Below are 19,629 nucleotides of genomic sequence, written 5' to 3' on the forward strand. Positions count from 1 at the left end.
GTGGGGACAAAATCTAGGTAATGGGGTCTAATTCTACAAAAACTTTTTAAACACACTAGTTGCCATAGTGTTGGTTCAATAATGATGATACTTGACTAGGATGTTTTTCTTGATGATATTTAGGGAAAGTTTGACATTCGGTCATGTGGGGTCAAAATCTTGGTCAAGAGGTCCAAATCTTACAAAAACCTTGTAAACACATGTAGAATTAGCATTACTTGCAAATGTTTGCATTGCAAAAAACTCATGCAAATGGACAGTACTCAATCAGAATTAATCATATGCTCACACTGCAAAAGTAAACAGAAGTGAAACAATCTTAAATATGCTCTAGAGTACTGAATTTTCAACTAAGAAATGAACAAGGTCTTGTAAAAAAAAGGTGAGCGCACTAGGGCCATCTTGGCCCTCTTGTTTGTCTTTATTAAGGAATTAGTACATGGACATTGTAACACTAAAATGATATTTTACATTATTTTGATTGATATGACCACACAATGATAAAACTACATATTTAGTCTTATGATTTAATCTTGGATAAATCATTTGTCTGCAATTGAGCAAGCTAGTGCAGTTGAGAAATCACTGGACTACAACTGCAGGGATGACAGGTTTTATTCCTGACAATTCCACATTACTAGTTCGGTTGTTGGTAATGTAATTATTTCTACAGCCTGTGTGCCCTTACTTGTTACTCAAATAGGTAAGGTCTCAGTTACTGGCATAAGTTTATACACTTTGTCTGAATAGGTTAACTGACCCCTTTGATATCATGGAAGTACTATTGACAGTGGAGCAAAATCCAAGCAAACAAGCCAAACAATTCTTCTACCATTTTGTGAACCGTCCATTCTATTTGGCGATGGATTGGTTTACGTCAGACTAGCCTGTCTGCTGCTCTTCCCTTCTTTCAACTTGTATGTGACAGTTGATTTGTAGCTTGTGACAATGAAGGGGTTTTATGTGACAGCTGAATAGACTTCTCCCATATTGCGCTAGACCTTGGAAAACCCAATCATCCGTCACCATTGCTTGCCTGTTTTATTCAGAGATGGTAGTTCCAAATTAATAAAAAAAATAAGTGTATTTAATGGGAAATTTGTTTGTAGTAGAAGATTAATGCTTACTCAATCCTCAATACAACTATTGAGAACTGCTTTGAAAATTGAATGGTTAATACGAAGTAAGACCATTTTTTCTGCATAACAAATGCTAAAAATCCTTTAAAATGTTATCATTTTTTGTTAAAATGAACATTTGTTTTTCTTGCAAAATATGAAAAAGCCCAGGTTCTGCTTTTTTGAAAAAAAATGCTTATAAACCTTTTCCAAAATTGCCTGAAAATAGCAACTGTAACTTGTTATTGTTATATTTTCAGCTTTTGATAGGCTTTGAATGTGGTGCCATTGTGATGTGGGATCTACGCAATAAGACAGCAGAGTGTAGGCATCAAGCCCCAGAGGTAAGTCTTATTTTTAGCTCGGCTGTTTTCGGAGAAAATCCGAGGTATTGTCATAGCCATAAGCTCGTTGTCGTGTTGTCTGCGTCGTGCTAAAACCTTAACATTTTGTTAAGGTTTTTAACATTGGCTCTAAAATGAAAGTGCTTCTACCTACAACTTTGAAACTTCACATGTATAGCTGCAACTTAATGAGTTCTTCATGTCACGCCCATATTTTGGTCTCTAGGTCAAAGGTCAAGGTCACTGTGACCTAAAAAAAAAAAAAAAAAAAAAAAAAAAAATCCGACAAGCTTTCGCAGCCGGGCGTGGCACTTGTTATGCAGGCTCTTGTTGTTTATTAAATCTGAGGATCGCGGGTTTGATTCCCTACCCGACCACCTATCTTCCCGTCTGTAGATCTGCTGTGGAATCATATGGAATTCTTTGGAAATCGTTAAATGGAATTCCGTGGAGTATTGGCACTAACTTTCCATCCGATTCCATGCAATCAATGGAAGAGTGAAAAAAAAACAGAAGGGGGACTTGATATGGGATGGAATTCCATAAAATGCCGTGGAATTCCATAGAATTCCGTGGCATTCCATAGAATGCCGTGGAATTCCATAGAATGCCGTGGAATTCCATAGAACGCCGTGAAATTCCATAGATTGCCGTGGAATTCCATAGAATGTCGTGGAATTCCATAGAATGCCGTGGAATTCCATAGAATGCCGTGGAATTCCGTGAAAAGCTATGGAATTTAATAAAAAGCCGGAATAAAATAGAAAAAAAAACAGATTATAGATCAAAGGCATTTTATTGATTTTGAAAAACAAATGTGAATGTAACTAAAGGTTTCATCATAGAAGTTAAACAAGAACAAGATCTGGCATCAATCATTAACCACACACATGCCAGTCACAGTACATATTCAAAAATGAGTGGTTTTACATTTTCATAAAGTACCAACTCTCTTAACCACAGGCATGCATGCACACATTCAAAAACACATCCATAAACATGCACGCATATACAGGTGAGAAAAGAAAAACTTATAAAAGGCACAATATAAAACATAGAAGTAGAATTTTACATTTCTCTTATGACAAGTATACTTCCTTTCTCAGATATGTTCATAAACACACACAATTACATGCACACACACATCACGCACAATTGTTCTAGAGTTTTTTCTCATAAATTTTAACGTTCAACAACTGTTCCTTATTAATTCTAGAACACTTTCAGTATGATAACAGAAGTTCAGTTCTAGTTGATGTGTTCCAGTACAATTCTAGAAAAGTTCCGAAGGTTAACTTCAAATATTTAAGTCTGAAACCAACTTTCTAGAAAACAAATTCCCATGCAGACAGCCAGTATTCAAGTACTGAGCATAGTTAATAATAATACATAACAAATTAACAACTGTTGTAAATTTGTTATTTATTATACTATGCTCAGTACTGTTGAACACGGACTTAATTCAATTATCCAAGTTTCAAATTCCTAAATTAAAAAAACAAACAAATAAATTAAGACAAAAAACAAACACAAAATACAAATCACAAAATAAATAACTGGTCTTTTTTATACAAGAAGTAACCAAAATAAAACATGTCACCAGCCACAGACTGCCAGGCTTAACACAGAGGCTAGGTTTTAAAAATGTTTGTCCAAGTCTTCCACTGCCATTTTCCTTTTCTTCTGAGAATATTGAACACCAGTCACTGCCTCCGGGTCCTTTTTGGTATGAGGTACATTGTATACTGCTCACATGTGCTCTACAGAATAAAAAATCATAAAAATGTCTAAAGCAAAGAGTTATTTACATTCAAGCTACATGTATAACAAGAGATTGCAAAGCAATATGGTCCCCTACCTGTTAAACTTCACTATTTTAAGTTTGTTAAATATATTTGTTGCCATAGCAACCAGAATTCTTGCATTATAAACAACATGAAATGACGTGCAAAATGTCCTTATTGTCATCTGTTCATGTTTCAAGTTTCATGAAAAAATACTTAGAACTTTTAAAGTTATCCCAGGATCCAGAAAAGTGTAACTGACTTAGACCAATATATTGAATTCCAAAAAGACAAAATACTTTCAGGTGGTTAACATTAAATAACTTATCTAGCCCAGGGCATGACAATTTACCATGAATTTGTGGCCCTGTAAGTCCTCTAGGTAAATGCGCTTAAAGAGCCGCTTTGCTGTTGGATTATTTCCCTGCCAAACTCTGCAGTATCTTCCATCAACTGGTCAATGGTAATTAAAGCACATAATAAAAATGTATAGGGAACGTAATTCAAGAATTGTTTTAAATATTAAGTTGTTAAATGGTCTTTAGAAAGAGAACTAAAAACGAAGTGAATACATTGCAAAGCACTAAGCATAACTTAATTTGTTGGTATGATTAGTACAAATTTATTATTGCTATAATTAGAATGATGTGTAATTCTATTGGTATGAAAATGCACACTCAGATGCCTAAAAACCAATTCCATTGGTTTAATTTTTTATTTACAAGCAAATACTTTGAATTGATATCCCCGCTAACATGCTTCTGGACACATAAGTATTATATTTGACACTCAAACAAGCATTTTTTAAAGATACAAAGGGCCATAACCCCGTTTTTAACAGATGGTGTACAATTCCATTTTGCGTGCATCATCCTCTTATCCATATCTATACTCGAACCATGTTTCAATGAAATCCGCCAAAGCACTTCCAGGATATGGCCTTGGACACACAAAAAAGCATTTTTTCAAGATACAAAGGGCCATAACTCTGTTATTTACTAATGGTGTACAATGCCATTTGGCATGCATCATCCTCTTATCCATATACATACTCATGCCAAGTTTCAGTGAAATCTGCCAAAGCACTTCCAAGATATGGCTACGGACGGATGGAAAGACGGACGGATGGAAAGACGGACAGACGGAAGGACAAAGCCAAAACAATATCCCTCCGCCTATGGCGGGGGATAATAATAAACATTAACACCATTAATGAGCATTGAGTGCTCAACATGCACAGTACAAAACTTCCTTAGCCTGCAGTTCCATAACCTTGCATGATAAAATTCCGATACTACATTCAACGTTATTAATTTCTCCACATAGGTCTTATTACTTCCTTTTTCAACCTGCAAACTCCACTAAGTGAAAATTTGGTGAAAATTTGGGTGACAGCTGCTTTTAAACTAATATTTGCCATACTAAAACCTCAAATATCACATAAAAAGGTCTACAATAATGTCATAAGAAGATTAAATTTAAAGGAATATTTAGAAATAATAAAAATCACAAACCTTCAGTGTTGTTCTATTCCTAGACAGACTGCTCAAACACTGTATGCATCACTCTTTAGCAATATTTTGTGTCACTTTCCAAATGATATAAATACATAAGTATTTTAAGAAAGTGTTTTTAATGGAAAAACTCATGAACTCTTCTGTTTGTTAAATTTCTTTAACTTCATTTTAACAAGTTAAAACAGTACATTGTCCACCATGTTTCATGTTTCAAGCTAACAGGTAAACTTTCTGTATTTGAATTCAGCCAATTAGAAAAGGCTGTTATATCTTATAACCAATAGATTTGCAGCAAACATACCCAACATCTGATGCAAAGCACACGCTGGGGTTATCAGATAGATTGTAATGACAACCTGGACTGGCTGAGTTTGATATTGAGAAAAAACAGTGTGTATACCACTTGGACAGGGTTAAGGAATTTAAACTTGTAGAAATTGCTTTGAAAGTAACTACTACTCCTACTTCTGCAGAACTACTACTTTAATTACTACAGCATCAACAACACCACCACCACCAACAACAGCAACAATAACAGCAGCAACAACAACAGCAACAGCAGCAACAACAACAGCAGCAACAACTGCTACTATTGCAACAACTGCTACTACTGCTACTTCTATTGCTACAACTATTGCTACAGAAACTGTTAATGCTACTACTTCTACTACTACTACTACCACCACAACCTCTACTGTTATAAAAAACACTACTGCTACTACAACAATAACTACAACAACAACACCTACAACAACAACAACTACTACTACTAATACAGCTACTACATCTGCAACAACTACTACTACTACTGCTGCTGCTGTCGCTACTATGAAGTCTATTTGGCTATTTGTAAGTGTAAGGTGTTCTATATGTGTTCTTATTTTCCATTAGAACTTTTGTAGAACTTACTGGTTCTTAAAGCGTTCTAGATGTGTTCTAGAACTTTATTTTAAAACATTTTTAGAAATTTCTTGACCATATTTTGTCCTTGAAATGTTCTAAAAAGGTTCTTGAAATTATTGGAACAGTTTCAGTCCTAAGCCATTTTCCACAAATGTTCTGGATTTATTCTAAAAAAAACTGTTTTGGAACAATTCCAGAACATAAGTTTTAGAACACAAATATGGAACAGTTCCAGAACTGTTCCAATTTCTAGAACAAATTTATAATTATCTTTATTGCATTTTCTTTTAAATACAAAATACATGATGCAAATAAATTCATACATGTATTAAACTACAAATACATTTCAGACAACCAGCGAAAATTTTCTAAGTTATTTTCCATTGATTTCCATCCAAGAAAATGTATAAGTTATTTTCCATAACGATTTCCGTTGAAAAAAATGGCTAAGTCCAACTTTCCATGGTGTTTTCCATACATTCCGTGGAAATGCATGGAATTTTAGTCGAGATAACGTGGAATTCCATAACAGCTTCAGATGGAAAATTGGCAAGTGGATGGAATTCCATCAAATTCCATGGATTTCCATCGATTTCCGTAGAATTCCATAATATTTTCTATGGAATTCCATAGAAAAGTGCTAATGACTATGGCAGATCTACAGACGGGCTATTTGATGATTGGCCATGAAATGATTTCTTTGCACATTCTCCCCCTGCATTGAATTATAGCATTCAGTTACTGACATTTGTGTGCACGTAGTACCAGAGAAAAATAAAAGAAATATGATGAAATTAATTAATATAATTCACTTACAGCAAGCTACAATGTAGTTTATCTGCGAGAAGTGCCAATAGCGACATGATATGACTGAAATACTGAATCGAAAATCCGAAACAAAAAATGTAGCCCTCGCTGACCTTTTAGCCCCTGTTTATAATACATTGCATAAATCATTTCTAATGGTTGTTTTCCCCATCAAAATTCTAGAAACTAATTTAAATCAGTTAAGTGATTACAATTTGGAAATAATTGATTATATAGTTTATTTTGATAGATAAGTTCACTAAGTTTGTATCAAGCGTACAGTGAATAATATATTCAATGTGTTTTGCTTACAAAAGAAAACAATATCATGTCATGGTAATAGAGTTACATAGTGTGCGCTTGAATTTTCCTAGCTCTATTTTTGTGTGCACGTACAAAGTAAAACATAATTGTGTTGCCATGTTTCTAGGCAACCTTTAATAGCAACGATTAATGGTTACTGGCCAGCCAAAAAAATTTGAGGACGAGTCAAATGCAGGGTCTTTCCCATTAGTTTGTTACTAGACATAAGCAATAACTCTCACTGCTCAGTGGAAGAGCATAGTTTTCCCAAGGCGCTATAATGAGCATATAAATCAGACTGTGCCAAAGAGAATGGTGCTCTAAAACTGCTGGTCACCAGACAGACTGCTGCTGGGAACCACTCATCCAGAAATCATAAAACTGCTGGTCACCAGATAGACTCATGCTGCTGTGTACCACTCATCCAGAAATCAATATGAGCCTTGCTCTGTGAAAACAGGTTTTAATGCATGTGTGTTAAGTGTTGTCCCAGATTAGCATGTGCAGCCCACACAGGCCAATCATGGATGACACATTTTTTACCTAAACTAAATTTTTGATAAGAAAAGACTTGTTTTGGATGAAAAATACTATTCACGGGTAAGTGGAAAGAGTTGTCCCTGATAAGCCTATGTGGACTGCAAAGGCTAATCTTCTGGGATTACTCTTTTCGCGCATGCATTAATCCTGGTTTACTTAGAAGGAGGCTCATATGCACGATGCTATCATTTAGAACTCCTCATAATGAATATGGCAGCAAGCATTGTTGAGCGCCAGTGCCAAGTGGGACCTGAAATAACAGCAATGATCACTTGATTATGTGACCTGAAATAACAGCAATGATCACTTGATTATGTGACCTGAAATAACAGCAATGATCACTTGATTATGTGACCTGAAATAACAGCAATGATCACTTGATTATGTGACCTGAAATAACAGCAATGATCACTTGATTATGTGACCTGAAATAACAGCAATGATCACTTGATTATGTGACCTGAAATAACAGCAATGATCACTTGATTATGTGCAATGCACACATGAAATTGTAATGCCAAAGGCTGGCGTTGAAAGCTATACATGTATATGTGATGTCAGTGTGGCCACTGCCACAATGGTCCGTTTCATATGGTGTTACTATTCTCAATACAATCACAAACCAGTTTGTTTGTGCAGTATTTGTTTTAATATAGTTTGGCATTCATTCAAGTTTGATGCGGGACACTAAAATCTTACAAATTGATAGATGAGAAATCACAATCATTTATTTTTTTGCTTTCATTGTATGTTGTGTATATTAGCCATCCTTTTGTCATGTTTTAAGTTGATCAGTTGTAAATCACAGTGACTTTAGGGGCGTCAGTTTGATTGAGTTGCAACAAAAAGCATTTTAGTATCAGCCAACTTATTCCACGCATTTTACAAAAAACAAAACATTTTAACGATAATTCATGGGGTCTTTTGTTCTGTTTAGGGTGCTATAGGTTTGACCTACATCCATCTTTTTTGCCAAAGACCAAACTTACACATCAGTTCACATTTCATAAAAATAGAACAAAAACTTAATATTGTAATAATTCAAACAGTCTTTAATATATGATAATGAAACTTGATGCATGCTTGTTGCTGCATGTCTACCATGTGTTTATCTCTCTCATCCTATATTCAATGTTAATTGAATGAAAATTTATTGAGAAAAATATGATCACTTATCTCAGTATACTTGTTCATGGAAGTCATGTTTGAGCTTTCCCACCTTTCAGAGTTTACGCTCCATATCTTGGCACCACGAAGGCAAGCAGTTCATGTCGAGTCACACGGACGGCAGCCTGGTCTCATGGATCGTGAAGTCACCAGGGAAACCAGCCAGTATTATCACCCCTCATGGTGGGTGAAGTATCCTGTGTGAATGGGTAGTTGTGTTCTCTCTGTGCAGTATCCTATGTGGATGGGCAGTTGTGTTCTCTCTATTATAGCCTTGCTCTGCAAATAGTGCATTTAATTCATGTGCGTTAAATGTCATCCCAGGTTAGCCTGTGCAGTCCGCACAGGGTAATCCAGGACGACACTTTACGCTTTAATCGAGTATATTGTTTAAAGAAAATCTCAACTTGGCCAAAATTAAATTCATTCAAGGTTTAAAGTGTCCATGATTAGTCTGTTTACATGCTGATATGTGATGACACTTTAGAGTCTGTATCCGGGGAAGAACCAGTACTTTGTGTCGTTGGTAAGATCTTAATAGAATGTTTCCTTGATTATCAAATTTACGACTCTTCGTTGCATTTTTACAGATAAAGTGTATTGGAGACTGATTTTTATGCCCCCGGTAGGGTGGCATATAGCAATTGAACTGTCCCTCAGTACGTCAGTCTGTCCGTACATCCGAAAAAAACCTTTAACATTGGCCATAACTTTTGCAATATTGAAGATAGCAACTTGATATTTGGCATGCATGTGTATCTCGTAAAACTTCACATTTTGAGTGGTGGAAGTTCAAGGTCAAGGTCATCTTTCAAGGTCAAAGGTAAAAAAATTCAATTATTTCAAAGCGGCGCAGTAGAGGGCATTGTGTTTCTGACGAACACACCTCTTGTTCATTTAATATTCACAAGAGTGCAATAAACTTACACATGTGTTAAATGTATACATTCAACCATCTGTTTGTGTATGCCGTTTGGAAGACCTTAATTGGTTCTTGATATTTCATCTCTCATCATAATTTTAGTAAATGTTTACCCATACTTTATGTTGACTGTTTTCAGCAAAAGTTGGCAAAGATGGCAAACCAGACCCGTGTAAACCAATTACCAAAGTGGAGTGGAAGTCCGTCAGAAATAAGTAAGTGTATTTCTGCCTTATCACCACTGCAAATGTTTGGTTGTTAATTGCTTCAATATATTTAAATATACGTACTTTATTTGGTCTACTTTATTATGTGTTTAATTCCGACTTTCTTGTCTGCGTGTTCCTGCGTTGTTGTGGTAAAGTTTCAAGATTTTGTAGTAGATTTGTTATTATCCACATGGCCTGTAGAAATCATTAATTATTATTGTATGATAGATTTTGTAATTTTTTTGTTTATTACTCAACACAAATGACACATCATTTTAAAATCTACATTTTCAATTTATACATTTATTTGTGATGTAACCTGATTATAGCATTGTCACATTGGTTTTCTATGGATTGATGTTTTGGTATGTTTTACCATTAGTTATATTCGTTAAAACCCAGTGTTTTGCGTTCTGTGTGGCATGGACATTTCACATGGTAAGGTATACTGCGCTTTTATGTAAATATCTGTATGGTAAGCCAAGATGCAATGTTTGTTTGAAAGCTCCTATTTATGCATGGATAAAATCAATTTCAAATTTTTAAAATACCGACTTCCAGTGAAATCATACTGAAACGGCATTTATGATTGCAAAGTTGGTATCAGGACAATATTCCATACATTTGAAGTATTTAGTAAATACTGAATTTAGTTTTGAAACATAAGATTATAGTTTCATATTAAAAAAAAATATTGTTAAAGCATTGTCTTCAAAATTAAAGATACACTTATTTGAAATTGATTGTTCGCCACAGGGGTATCAATTGTCAGGATTTTTCAGGAAATCTGGATTCGAACTTTCCAAGGTCAATTTGAAATCAATGTAAATCCTATAAAAAAAAATTGGGGGGATGGGGGGTGGGATAGGGATAAATTCATAACAAGATTGAAATTTGATTACTTGTTGACTAGGTCACTGGTTTTCATTTTCTGCAGTCAAACGATATACATACTTATTTTATTTCATGTGCTTAATATGTATTTTTTCAGACTATTGTTTTCAAATACAGTATTGTTTGTCGATTTTAATATATTTTTGACATTCTTTATACAAATGTATAACATGACATGAGGTGATATTGATGGTCTAGTTTATAATTTTGTGCATAGTACTCTTCAAATTGCTACTAGAAAGACTATAAACAAGTACACTAAACTGGGGCTTAAGGGGGCGGGGGTGAGGGGCTCTCAGACCCCAGGCTTTATTTTCTGGATTTAAAATTTGGGACAATGGACACCCCTGCACATGTATTGTTTACGAGGTTCTTGACATATATTCCTTGCATATTTGTCCCTCTTTGAAACACTGACAATTCATTTAATTAATGCTTAATAGTGTTCAAGGAATTGGACATTGTGTGCTATAATTATTATATTAAAATCAACAGAAATAAAAACAAACAATAGAAAAAGTTAAAGAAGTGTACAAGTTACATTTAGGCAATCTTAGGCATGCAAAATGTAGTAATGTATGTCTCATTGCATAGTTTAGATTTGGTTTCTAAACTGCACACCAGAATGTTTGCATGTACTGTAAACGTATAGAAATTCGTTGGTATGAAATTTCGTGGTTTAATAAAAAACAACTAATTCGTTGACACGTAATTTCGTGGATTTCCAATTTTCGGGGAAGATTGACAGTCATAATAATTAAACTTTTCTTAAACCAACCAGAGTAATAACGAAGAATAATCTGCTAATGTGTGTTGACAGCAAGGCTTGTGATTAATGTGCACTGAAGCATGAAAGTGTTGCCGATAATTGCCGATAAGAGCGAATAAGCAGCGATCTTGTGGGTCCACTCTCACTAATTGCCATCAATGTTGTTTTGACAGTATTTGCAATTCTCTGCTCAATCGGTCCCATAGTAGTAACAATTGAGTAATTAGGTCCCCAAAATGCAGGTGTGATAACCGTTATGTCTCTTTTAACTTTAATTGGCACTACTTGACATATGTGATAAATCTGCAAACTGTTAATTTGACGACGTCACGTAAAAGAGAACAATCGTTGATGTACAGTTTAAAGTCCGTGTTTGATTTAAAAAGTATTATTACCCAAACACTTATCAAAAAAACAACATATTGTATTACCTAGCATATCTCAATAAAATATCTCAGATAACCGAAAACAATAGAGAATGTCGGCAATGACATTCGGAAAGGACCGATTTCGGATTACAAATATAAAAATAATAGTTGGTACTTGAATTCGTGGTTCAGCTGAACAACGAAATCCACGAAAATTCGTACCGCACGAAATTTAATGGTTTTATAGTAGATGTACATAAATGAATACTGTATTCAGTGCACGCTTGTCTTCTATTTACAAAGCATGAAGAATGCGTAGACAACTTGAGGTTAATTTAAAATTAATTCATAATTAAGGTCAAGGTCTTATTCAGATAGGTCAAGAGCTCTTGAATACAGGTCAATGCCTCTGCAATAAATTCACCCACCAGTAAAGGCCCCTAATTAGTATGTGTATATGACATAAAAGTTTCTCAATTTATGGTATTGGTGAAGGGCACAAGTATTTTTTTAACGGGTCAACGCCTCTTACACAAATTGATGAAGTCAACATAATCTTCTCAAGGCCTGGGGTCGTATTCCAGAAGCATCTTAAGTTTAATTTTATTCTTATCCTTAAATTGGGAATTTTTCTTAAGTGTTTCATTTCATATGGCAATAGATGGCATCAACATATACATTTAAATAACATCATTATGCCAATGTTATTTTAGGAATACCAAAGAAACATGTGTTTCCTTATTTAGTAAGGAAATACAAAACATTGTAATTTTGAACTTAAGTTAAATGATTTAAGAAATGACTTAAGGTGTTTCTGGAATACCACCCCAGATGTTAGCAAGTTGATATAAATACTTAGGCCATGGATGCAGATATAGGCATGGAGATGCCTGTACATGTATAAAAATGTCAATGCTGAAAATCAAGTATCTAAGAATACACAATGTATGTACTTTTGTCCTTGTTTTTTAGGTATTTGAGAAATTGATTTTGAGGTGTTAAGATCCATGAAAGACAGCTATTTTTCTCAGCCCAATGTTGCGAGTTTATAATTATTAATAATACAGTCCAACCTGCCCGAGCGACCGCCTGTAAATAGCGACCAACAGTCAATAACGACCACACCGATTTCCTCCCGAACGATTTCACTATATATTGAACCTGCGAATAAAGCCCACCTGTGAACAAAGACCAACGACCACCCTTTTACATTCCCAAATCTCCATTTTGATAGCTTATAACGACCACTGCAATCATAAAAATCAACGATTTTGCAACTTTTAAAAAACAAAATGGCCACCAGGACGCTGCGTAGTCACGTGATACACATCTTACCAGTGGACTCGTCGGTTGCTATGGAGATATTGGCAAGTGACAGTTTATTGCACTCGATAGCAGTTGTTTGTTTATTTAACATGCATTGCTAATTGGTAGTAGCCTGCTTCTTTTATGCATTTGACAGTTTGTCAAAAGTGTAAAAATTTGCCTTTGTATTTAAGTGACTCGCGATTAATGTACTAATTGCCGATAATATCAAAGACAAATTTTGGGCTTTCATAAACTCATTAAGGAAATTAACGGTTTCATATGATTTACGATGCCTATTAAAGACAAACATTTTGATAGTCATTTTCTTCTTAAATTTCTCCGTAATAAGACGTTCATAGATTATAGAAAAGTAAATTGTCAGTTCAAGTTAACCATCATGGCTTCCAAGCGTAAGTTCTTGACGTTGGAAGAACCCGTTAAGGTCATTAGTTTGTTAGGTAAAGGACACAGTTGTATGCGAGTGGCTAGTGATCTTGGTGTAGGAAAAACTCAAATTCAGAGCATTTTAAAGCGTAAACATGAGATTATGGACGAATTCGAGGAGAACGTAAACTGTGAAAGTAAACGCCCTAAGCGTGAGTCGGAATTCGCGTCAGTGAATGACTTAGTGCATAAGTGGTTTGTTGACGCAAGTGCAAGGCTCTTGCCTCTGTCTGGACCTATTTGCTATGTTATGTGTATTTTGTACTTTGTTCTTTGTAGAATTACATGTACATGTACGTATACATGTATGTCAATAGTTATTTATACAGTATATGATAAATTAAATAAATCATAAAAACCTAAGGGAATAGAAATACAACATGTAATAAATATACAAATGTAAAACAAAACTGTGTTTTCAATCCTTTATTTCATTATACATGCATAAGTATTCAAACATTTAAACAATAGAGCACATACACAGATAAGGTACCTGTTAAAAACTACTAGCATACATTTTTTGGCAAAGTTTTGATCGACCCTGCGAATAAAGACTACCTGTGAACAAAGACCACAACGACCAAATCCCTTGAGTGGTCTTTATTGACAGGTTGGACTGTACTTAGATAATGTGAGCATCCAATTGTTCAGCAATCGCTCGGCGTGTTGACCTTGCTGTGACACTGCAGCTGTTGCAAGTCTGTTCATAGTGGTGACAGATTTTTGATTGAGTGTAATAATTCAAGAATGTCTAGAGCATGCTGTTTTAATGGGTTTACTTAAAAGGTAACTGTCAGTTGTAATATATGAATTCAACAATCTTACCCAATCGCATCTGCATCAGTCCAAGCAACATGAGCAACATCTGAATGCATTCTTATATCTATATTATGCTTGAAGCGGGGCACTTAATGTTAAGCTGTAATAATTGATGGACTGGCAAGCTTGGCTTAGGAAATTGGTGCTCAGTGTTATGCTGTTTATGGTGTCCATTTAGTCCTATACAGGGTCGATCATACTACCTGCTCGTCTTTGGAAACTGGTGGTCAATTGTGTTATATTACATTAAAAGCTATCAATTTTGTACAAGTCGTTTTGCCACGGTTTTAGTTTTATTCTGTGTTTTGTCATTGGTTGAAATATATGTGATAAATAATTATTTGAAATAGGAAAATATTCCTTATAAGGTTTAAGTATGATGTTGACCAGTACTTTCTTTCTGTGATATGATTGATTTTACATGTAAGGCATGTAAGTGGGAAAACCAGGCTTAATGCAAATATATCAAGTGTCTTACTCGTTCAGTCTGTGCAATCCATACAGCCTGCACAATAAAGTTTGTCTTCACCAATTACTTTGTTTTGTCTTCATTTGTCTCTCTGCACTTTGTTTCTTCCTACTCTTTGGACTACACATGCTGATTCATGATCTACCTTGTGGACTTAGTGGACCAGGTTGATTTGAGATGGTACTTAATAACTTAAAATATGTGCCTTTATAGCTTATGCCCAGGTTTCAGTACTATGTGTACTGAAGATTTTGTACTGATAACACTGATTTTTCGCAGTTAGAAAATAGGACTTCACACCTGATTACATCCATGCTTTGAGCTTGGAAAGAGTCCACACTGTCGTGTGGTTGAGTGTTAAATTGTTGTACCTGTGAATCATTTCTCTATCACATACCCTAGTTTGACGCTCAGACATTGACGTGTGGTTGATATTGGTTTATCTTCTTCTGAGCCTTGTACATCATGGGCCACAGAGCTTTCATACATCCATCAATTAGATATAAATGAGATGGATATCATATATATATAGCTGTTACAATAACTGTGATTTAATGGGAGTTCGACTTTTTAATCTTCAATATATTAAACTATAGAATGTTTTGAACAAGTCATGACCTTGAAATGATGTCTTATTGTTTGATCTTGCATGTTTTTGATGCTTGAGTACCTTTGCTGAGATGCTGTATAAAAATTCTCACGAATGGTTTGCTTTCCTTAAACTGTGTCTATATATTTAATAAACCAGGGGTTTACTTCCACTTGCCTGGAGGCCAAATAATGTTGATCATGTTCTTGCCACCAGTGAAGAAAAGTTACCAATATTTTAGTTGATGTTTGATTGATCTAATAAATAGCACATATATGCATTACCAGATGTTAATTAACAAACAATTAAATGAATTAAACTAAATAAAGCTTATGTGAATCATTTTAAGCAATTAACAGAAACATTTCGCAACTTTTTCCCCAGATAATTCATTATGATTATCATCTCAAAATAATTTACAGTTTGGAACTAAAGTGAAAATGAGAAACTTCATATTTTATTGTGTTATTATTTAATGGGTTTTTGCATATTTTAATAATATGCTTTATACATTTTTTATTAGCGAGGCTGTTTTTGGAGAAAACCCATGGTATTTTCATAGCAGGCTCGCCGTCCGCCGGCGTCATGCTAAAACCTTTACATTGGCTCTAAAATCAAAGTGCTTCCACCTACAACTTTGAAACTTCATATGTAGATGCACCTTGATGATTTCTACACGCCACACCCATTTTGGGTCACTAGGTCAAAGGTCAAGGTCACTGTGACCTCTAAAAAAAAAAAAAAAAAAAAAAAATTCTGACAAGCTTTCGCAGCCGAGTGTGGCACCCGTTATGCGGTGCTCTTGTTGTTATATATTTTCTGCCCAGATGGACAAACTGCCACACATAACAAAATTTTATTGTCTACTAAATGCAAATCGCAAAACTATATCAGTTCAACGTGTAACAAATAAACATTAATGATAATTTAAAAAGAAGAATTCCATAGGAATGTTGTTAGTGAAATGTTGCTATAAAAATTGACTTGCCCATGGGGCTACCAACTTTGGAAAAGTCACTTGCCAACGGTTGTCCGTGCATCAGTCAATGTTTTTTAAATGACATCTAATGAACTCCGCAGAATGTGACGTTAAATCATAGGAATAGTCCTTGGATGCAGGTCCTCTTCGAACATTTTTCTGTCCCCCTCCGGGGTATATTGTTTTTGGCCTGTCAGTCATTGTATGTGTGTGTGTGTGTCCCAAAACTTTAACCTTGGTCATAACTTTTGCAATATTGAAAATAGGGACTTGATATTTGGCATGCATGTGTATCTTGTGGAGCTGCACATTTTGAGTGGTGAAAGGTCAATGTCATCCTTCAAGGACAAAGGTCAAATATATGGCTTCAAAGCGGCGCAATTATAGGGGGCATTGTTTTTCTGACAAACACATCTCTTGTTCAAAATAATCTGGTCTGTTCAATAATTCGGTCATGAGGCCCAAATTGGGGTTTTAAAAATACAAGCTTCAGAAATCTTTTCCTTTGAATTCCAAAGAATCAGAGGTGAAATATTTTGTTTGTAGCATCTTATTGTAGTCCTCTACGAAGTTGTTAAAATAATGGCAAGGAGTCAAAACTGGCCTCACTCTGGTGTTTAATAGACATAAAGGGGAATAACTAAAAATCTTCTTGTCTCAAACTGCAGAGCCAAAGGTTTTTAACCAGGTTTTCCGAAGGAATTAACCAGGTTTTCCGAAGGAAAAAACTGGTTATTAGATTGGCGAATGCGGGCGGGCTGGCTGGCTGGCTGGCGGGCGGGCGGAACAAGCTTGTCCGGGCCATAACTTTGTCGTTCATTGTGAGATTTTAAAATCATTTGGCACATTTGTTAACCATCATTAGACGGTGTGTCGCGCGAAAAAAATTAAGTCAATATCTCCAAGGTCAAGGTCACACTTTGAGTTCAAAGGTAAAAAATAGCCATAAATGAGCTTGTCTGGGCTATAACTACAGTACAGCCAAAGCGGCACAAACATAATCCGCGGCTACGCCACGGCCAGATTATTAGTCCGCGGCGGCCGAATCGTGTGTTCACGCGGCATATCGCCGTGGCACTCGGCATCCATCCGCGCAACGACGCCGAGTCTGTATTAACCTCGCGTACTTTCGCGGAGTAAATCCGCCGCATACGTACGCGGCGGATCGAGTGAAAAGATATCCACCTACATGTACATACATGTATGTGTAGCGTAGAATTAATTACGCGCAACTGTTTATGTTTCGTTCGATTATCATTATTAAATTTGTAATCGAAAACACACTTCCAAATTTTAATGCTAACGCGTTCTTTGGCAAAATCTAGCGTCAAATAAACAGTGCTAAAATATCCTTTGTTTCATAAAAAGCGCGCGAAAATTATGCAGACATGTAGAACGTCGTTTGGAAAGTTTGGGTGTATTTTGTGTTGTATAAATACATGAACATCACGTCAGGCGTAAATCGCGTGTTCAGTGGAGAAAAAAAACGCCCCGATTAGACGTTATTTCATCATCTCTATAAATAGTAACAAATGCCAAAATGTATTTGATACTGAAGGAAATATCGAGAATGTTTGCGTATCGTAAATATTTACCAGCATTTGCTTTAAAACTGGAATATACGGGATTATCGGGTAATTAGTAGCGATATTAACTGTATAATATGAACAAAATAAAACGTGTTTATATACGCATATTCAAACAATAGTTATAATAAGCTGATAATTAACAAAACTACAAATACGTCGTCACCGTCTTGATTATTGATGTGGCTTCAAACTGCTAATTTTCTCAGCTAAAATATAATAGCGGAATCAACATGCAATTAATTTATAAATCCACCATATGCTGGAGCCTTGATCACGTGTATGTGCGAAAATATAATTACGTGACCTTGTTTATGTGTGAAATACATACGCTACGGGCGGGAAACAAACTTAATAATTGGCCAGACACATTATCTATGCTTACATGTATATGCTAATACAATCCGCGCACAATAAATTTATTATGATTTTAATTATTATTATACTTGTTCTTTCAAAATTTGTTAACTACATTTAACTAATAATTAAAAAAAAAAAATATTTCATGATCGCAACGACTCGGCATCATGTCGCGGACCGCTGCATGCCTCGGCGGACAGATGCGAAGTTTCGCGGCGAAATGCGACTTGCCGCCGCATACTGACGCGGCTTCAACGACTGAAGCGGCATTGACTCGTTTCGCCTTGCCGCCGCGGATCGCGAAATACGTTTGTTCCGCTTTGGCTGTACTGTATGTCATTCATTATGAGATTTTAAAATCATTTGGCACATTTGTTCACCATCATGGGACGGTGTGTAGCACGAAAGAATCACGTCAATATCTCCAATGTCAAGGGCGCCACGACTAAAAATAGATTTATTTTAAAACAAACTTACAAAGGGGGTTAATTTTGTTTGTTCATTTCAAAAGTTCAGTTTGAGTTGTCTCCCTTTATCAGATTTTTTTTCACAATGAAAACCTGGTTTTGTGACAATTTTGTTCCATGTTATATTTGGTTTGTAGCATCATCTAGAGGTTACATGTTATGTACCGTACACAGTTTGCTCAAATTATGGCTATGAGGTCAAAAATGGCCTTGCCTGGTGTTTACTAGTTTTTATAGACTTACATAGGGATAACCTTTTAAAATCTCATTTTCTGAAACAGCAAATCCTAAGGCTTTCGTATTTGCTGTGAGCATATTCCAGATGTCTTCTACAAAGTTTATTTAAATTATTGCCCTTGAAAGAGAACTTTCCACCAGGGGTGGGGGGTCGTTAGTATTACATGGACTGGTGAAAACCATTTAAAAAAAAAATCTTGTCTAAAAGTCTATGGCATTCACATTTGACATAATTGTAATCATAAATTCCATAATAAAGAAGCAATAACATGAAATGTAAAGTCAATTGAGCTAGTAGTTTGAGTGTACATGTATATCTTTATAGTAAGGTTTAATTTTAAAATGGATTATTTCTTCGTCCATATATATACAAAACTCATATGGGAAACGGTTTCTTAACATGTACTTAAGTGAAAACTTCTGTTTCCATTTGCTATGTGAAATCCTGTTTGCTCAAATCATGTTTCTATCCTATTTATCTTTTACTCATTGGAAAAAAAAATCATTGAAATTATGTGTTCTTTTTGTACTTGTTTAAAACTATTGAATTTAGAATCACATTAACTTAAAATAGCAAGATAATTATGAAAATATATCAATTTTAGAATTTAATCTCTTATTAGCTCATCTATTTTTTGAAAAAAATTATGAGCTATTGTCATCACCTTGGCGTCGGCGTTGGCGTCCAGTTAAGTTTTGCGTTTAGGTCCACTTTTCTCAGAAAGT

At 35.2% G+C, this 19,629-nt stretch overlaps 1 protein-coding gene across 1 annotated transcript in view; it reads left to right on the forward strand.

Annotated features, from left to right (window-relative positions):
- LOC127852331 (syntaxin-binding protein 5-like) overlaps nt 1-19,629 on the forward strand; it is a 133,603-nt gene that overhangs the window by 53,954 nt on the left and 60,020 nt on the right. Inside the window, exons 7-10 of the mRNA XM_052386264.1 lie at nt 1,379-1,462; nt 8,543-8,666; nt 9,545-9,620; nt 10,017-10,052. Coding sequence (XP_052242224.1) covers nt 1,379-1,462; nt 8,543-8,666; nt 9,545-9,620; nt 10,017-10,052 — 320 coding nt within the window. The remainder of the gene's footprint in view (nt 1-1,378; nt 1,463-8,542; nt 8,667-9,544; nt 9,621-10,016; nt 10,053-19,629) is intronic.

This window comes from Dreissena polymorpha, chromosome 12, assembly GCF_020536995.1.
Source record: "Dreissena polymorpha isolate Duluth1 chromosome 12, UMN_Dpol_1.0, whole genome shotgun sequence".
In the NCBI taxonomy this organism is placed as follows: domain Eukaryota; kingdom Metazoa; phylum Mollusca; class Bivalvia; order Myida; family Dreissenidae; genus Dreissena; species Dreissena polymorpha.